This window comes from Danio aesculapii, chromosome 16 (genome assembly GCF_903798145.1).
Source record: "Danio aesculapii chromosome 16, fDanAes4.1, whole genome shotgun sequence".
Taxonomy (NCBI): Eukaryota; Metazoa; Chordata; class Actinopteri; order Cypriniformes; family Danionidae; genus Danio; species Danio aesculapii.
In genome coordinates, this window is record NC_079450.1 from 46,607,699 (window position 1) to 46,611,780 (window position 4,082).

Below are 4,082 nucleotides of genomic sequence, written 5' to 3' on the forward strand. Positions count from 1 at the left end.
GAAGGTTGAGTTTCTTCTGTTGAGCACAAAGAAGGAAATACTGAAGAATGTTAGAAAAACATAGGTCTTACATTGGTTTTGTTCCTAATATGAATGCCAATGGCTAAATCTTCAACATTCTTTTCAAGTCCATAAAAGTTTGATGAAAATGATGAGGATTTTTTTTTGGGGTGAACTATCCCTTTAAGCTTTTAAAATACACTTTAAGCCGAAAACTCAAAATTATTCAAAATAATTCATATTCATTTCCTTTGTATTTTTGTTGTATCTACATTTCTTAAAATTAAACTTGCCATTTAACCAAAAAATACCCAATAAAAAAAGTCCTGATGAACATAAATTGCAGACCCAGCACTTACATATCAAAGTTTTCCAGTGCTTTGAAAATGAAATCAGCTTTCAAACATGAATAACAGGAAGTTATCACAAAAACACTATCCCTTTTCCCGACTTCTAATGACTCACTGACAACTATAGTATAAGCTGAATCAAAATGTTTTTTTTCCCCTTCTGTTTATGTGATGTTCAAACTGTTAAGGATCTTTGACACAGACTTGCCTCTAACATCCCATAAAGATCATTATCTTTAGTTATTAACCACAAGAATGGGTAGGAAGACACAACTGCATGTCATCCGATTCTCAATCTCTGATAAGACATTAATTATTGCCATGCGCAGAGTCTTCTTTTCACATTATTCAGCTGACGAGACATTTTCTGCATCTTCATAGGTGGCCTGGTGGGATGATGCCAAAGTCCACTACATATACCCGTCCCATTCAGGCAGAGAGTCCTTATCTCTGTGCAGTCCAGCCCATCAGAGTCTGAGCCACTGGAGATCATGAAACTGGTGCTGCCGAACCCGGGTCTGGAGGAGCGGATCCTGAACCATGAGGCGCTGGAGAGGCTGGAGGTGGAGGAGGCTGGAGACAGACCAAAGTGGGACAACAAAGCCCAGTACATGCTGACCTGTGTGGGCTTCTGTGTGGGGTTGGGCAACGTCTGGCGGTTCCCCTACTTGTGCCAGAGCCATGGAGGAGGTGAGGGGTTTAACCTTCATTAAAGTTCTCATTGGAAAAATGTCACTGGGAGTTATTACAAGACCTTTTAACTTTTATGACTTAGACATATTCAAGTGATCTGCACTTATTTAAATATTTCTGTTTTATATATTTTATAGTTTTTTATTTTACTTTATTTTATCTAAATTGAGCTAAAAAGTTTGTCTTTTTGTTTCCAAAAAAAAGAAGAAATATTTAAATGAGTGCAGATATTTTCATTTTGAGCTTTTTTTATCATTTGGGAAACAAAAAGACAAATGTATTAGCTCAACCCCCATAAAATAAAGTTGAGCTCAAATGTTTGTGGTTTTGTTTCCTAAAAATGTAATATAAAAAAGTCAAAATTTTATTATTTAAATGAGTACAAATCACTAGGTTACCTCTTGAAAAAAGTTATGTATATATAGTTATGTATATATATAAGTTCAGTGCACCTAATAAAGAATCAATCAACGCAAGTGCGCGGTGCAGACTACACACTACTGAACTTAAAAATATATGTTGCAAATAATGTCAGTGATATTAGAAGACACTGTAAAAAATGATCAGAAAGTCATGACAACATATATTTTTATGTAACTTTAACTTGTTTTTCAAGTTATGCAAATTTTGACTTGTTTTTTTTTAAGTCAGTTTAATTGATGTAAGTTAAAGTGATATTCAATTCAATTCAATTCACCTTTATTTGTATAGCGCTTTTACAATGTAGATTGTGTCAAAGCAGCTTCACATAAAAGGTCATAGTAAATAGGAACAGTGTAGTTCAGTTTTTAGTGTTTAAGTTCAGTTCAGTTTAGCTCAGTTCAGTGTGGTTTAAAAATCACTACTGAGAGTCCAAACACTAAAGAGCAAATCCAACGATGCGCAGCTCTACGGATATAAGTAAAGTTAGTTCGGTTAAACATAAGCATTTAAGGCAGCCACAATTTGTTCTTCACAAAATAAAGGGTTAATTGCATTTTTAAAGGGGCAGTTCACCTAGAAATGTAAAATCCGTTATGCTTTAGTTACGCTTCCTTATTACAAACACGTTTACTTTAACTTGTTTTATTAAGTTTATTGGTTTTAAACTTTACTTTTGTTAAAGTTATGAACATTTTAACTAGATTTTTTATGCCAGTTTACTTGGTGTAAGTTCAAATGATTAGGCAGACACAATTTTGTACATTGTTCTTCTACCAATAAAGGGTTAATAACATTTTAAAGGGGTGGTTCATCCAAAGAGGATAATTATGTTATCCTTTAGGTATCACTAGCTTGTTTCAAACAGGAAGTTGAAATGATTAGTAAAGTTAATTTGGTTAAACAAAAAATTTGAGGCAGCTGCAAATTTTTACATTGTTCTTCACCCAATAAAGGGTTAATTACATTTTTAAAGGGGTAGTTCATCTAAAATAAATGCTAATTATGATATCATTTACTGTAGTTATCCTTCACTTCATCACGTTTCAAGTGATGACAAAACAGATGTATCCTGAAAATGACCAAAGATAGAATAACCTTAGAATTATGCAAGTCATGCTGTTCAATTCATCCTTATTTCTGTTTTTGTAGATTGTTTCAAAGCAGCTTAACATGTCAAATAGAAAGCCATACCAATATCGCAGCATTCCAGCAGGCTGCAGAGGATTGTAAAATGCTGGTGTAGTTCATTAAACGTCTCAGTTGAAGTTCAGCTTTAATTTAATTTACTTCAGTTTAATACAAATATCACTGTTGAACGATACCTTACTGAGGAGCAGCCAGCCTTGACAATTAAAAGTAAAATTTCTTGAATTACCTTTCTGAACATTAGCTTAAATTCTCCAGACTGAGAGTTTTCAGAGTTCTTTTTAAAATCTGTTTCACATTATTTTGAGGTGTTCTTGTTACAGTGTAACTATTCATTTAACTAGTGAGTGCTATTAATTCATTACACATAATTACATGGGTCTTGTTTAGGGTTAGTTGCATGTAATCATGCAAAATAAATTGTTTATATAACAGTAAATACATGTAATATGTAAAAAGGGAAAAAATGTTACCAGAAAGTGTTAAAGAATATTTGAATAAACTGAAGATGTTTTTTTTTTCTCAAATATCAAGAACATTTATGTACAATTAAAGGTGCAAATGATATTGTAGAATTAATTAATTCATGTCTTTCTTTCTTTCTTTCTTTCTTTCTTTCTTTCTTTCTTTTATTTATTTGTTTTCACAAATTTAGGACAAACCCCTACAAATTTTTGTCAGGCAAAATCTGTTACTTTAAAATCGAATACACTTTGAGCTGCCAGTGTTCATTTAAACCAAACAACAAATGCAAACAGAGCAGAAATAGAACAAATACTTCTGAAAAGAATTTTATTACTAGTATACCATATAACAGTATAATGTCCTGGTGTTTACTTGCTACAATACCAGGGTGAACTCAGTTGCATTCAAGTTTTTAAAAATTAAAAAATAAGGATTACTTATTTACCTTTATTATTATTAATTATTATTATTATTATTATTATTATTATTATTATTATTATTATTATTACAGTTGGAAAAGAAACATTTCATTGTATAATGGTAATTAAAAACAAACTTATATTTTGTTATGAAGACACTGTGAGATTTATATGTTCATAATTTGCCCCCAAAAATTAAAATTTTTCAAATAACATGCAATATATATATAGATTTAAGTGATAAAGTTGGAGCTGTCTGTTATTATCTAAATTGCTGTAATCTGAACAGTGCTGGGTCAGATTTATTAATCTTTAGTATTGCTAAATATAGCTGTGCATTATTAAATTCTATTAAATTATCTCCTCACATATTTTAACAGTGCATTAGTAAATGTTAAAGTCAATAATGACTAAGGATAAATGTGCAGTGCATATAAACTGTATAACTTTTACTACTTTTACTAAGGAAATGATTTGAAGGTTTTAATCATTTTAATAAGGATGTTAAATTTGACCTTTGACATCTGTTTGCACTCCTATTGAAATGGTATAATGGAAGAAACTTTTGTTTAATACTGAATAAAAT

The 4,082-nt window shown here is 31.2% G+C and overlaps 1 protein-coding gene across 1 annotated transcript in view; it reads left to right on the forward strand.

The window, feature by feature from the left end:
* The first annotated feature begins 709 nt into the window (after window positions 1-709).
* slc6a19b (solute carrier family 6 member 19b) overlaps window positions 710-4,082 on the forward strand; it is a 26,381-nt gene continuing 23,008 nt past the window's right edge. Inside the window, exon 1 of the mRNA XM_056475964.1 lies at window positions 710-1,040. Coding sequence (XP_056331939.1) covers window positions 842-1,040 — 199 coding nt within the window. The 5' untranslated portion in view covers window positions 710-841. The remainder of the gene's footprint in view (window positions 1,041-4,082) is intronic.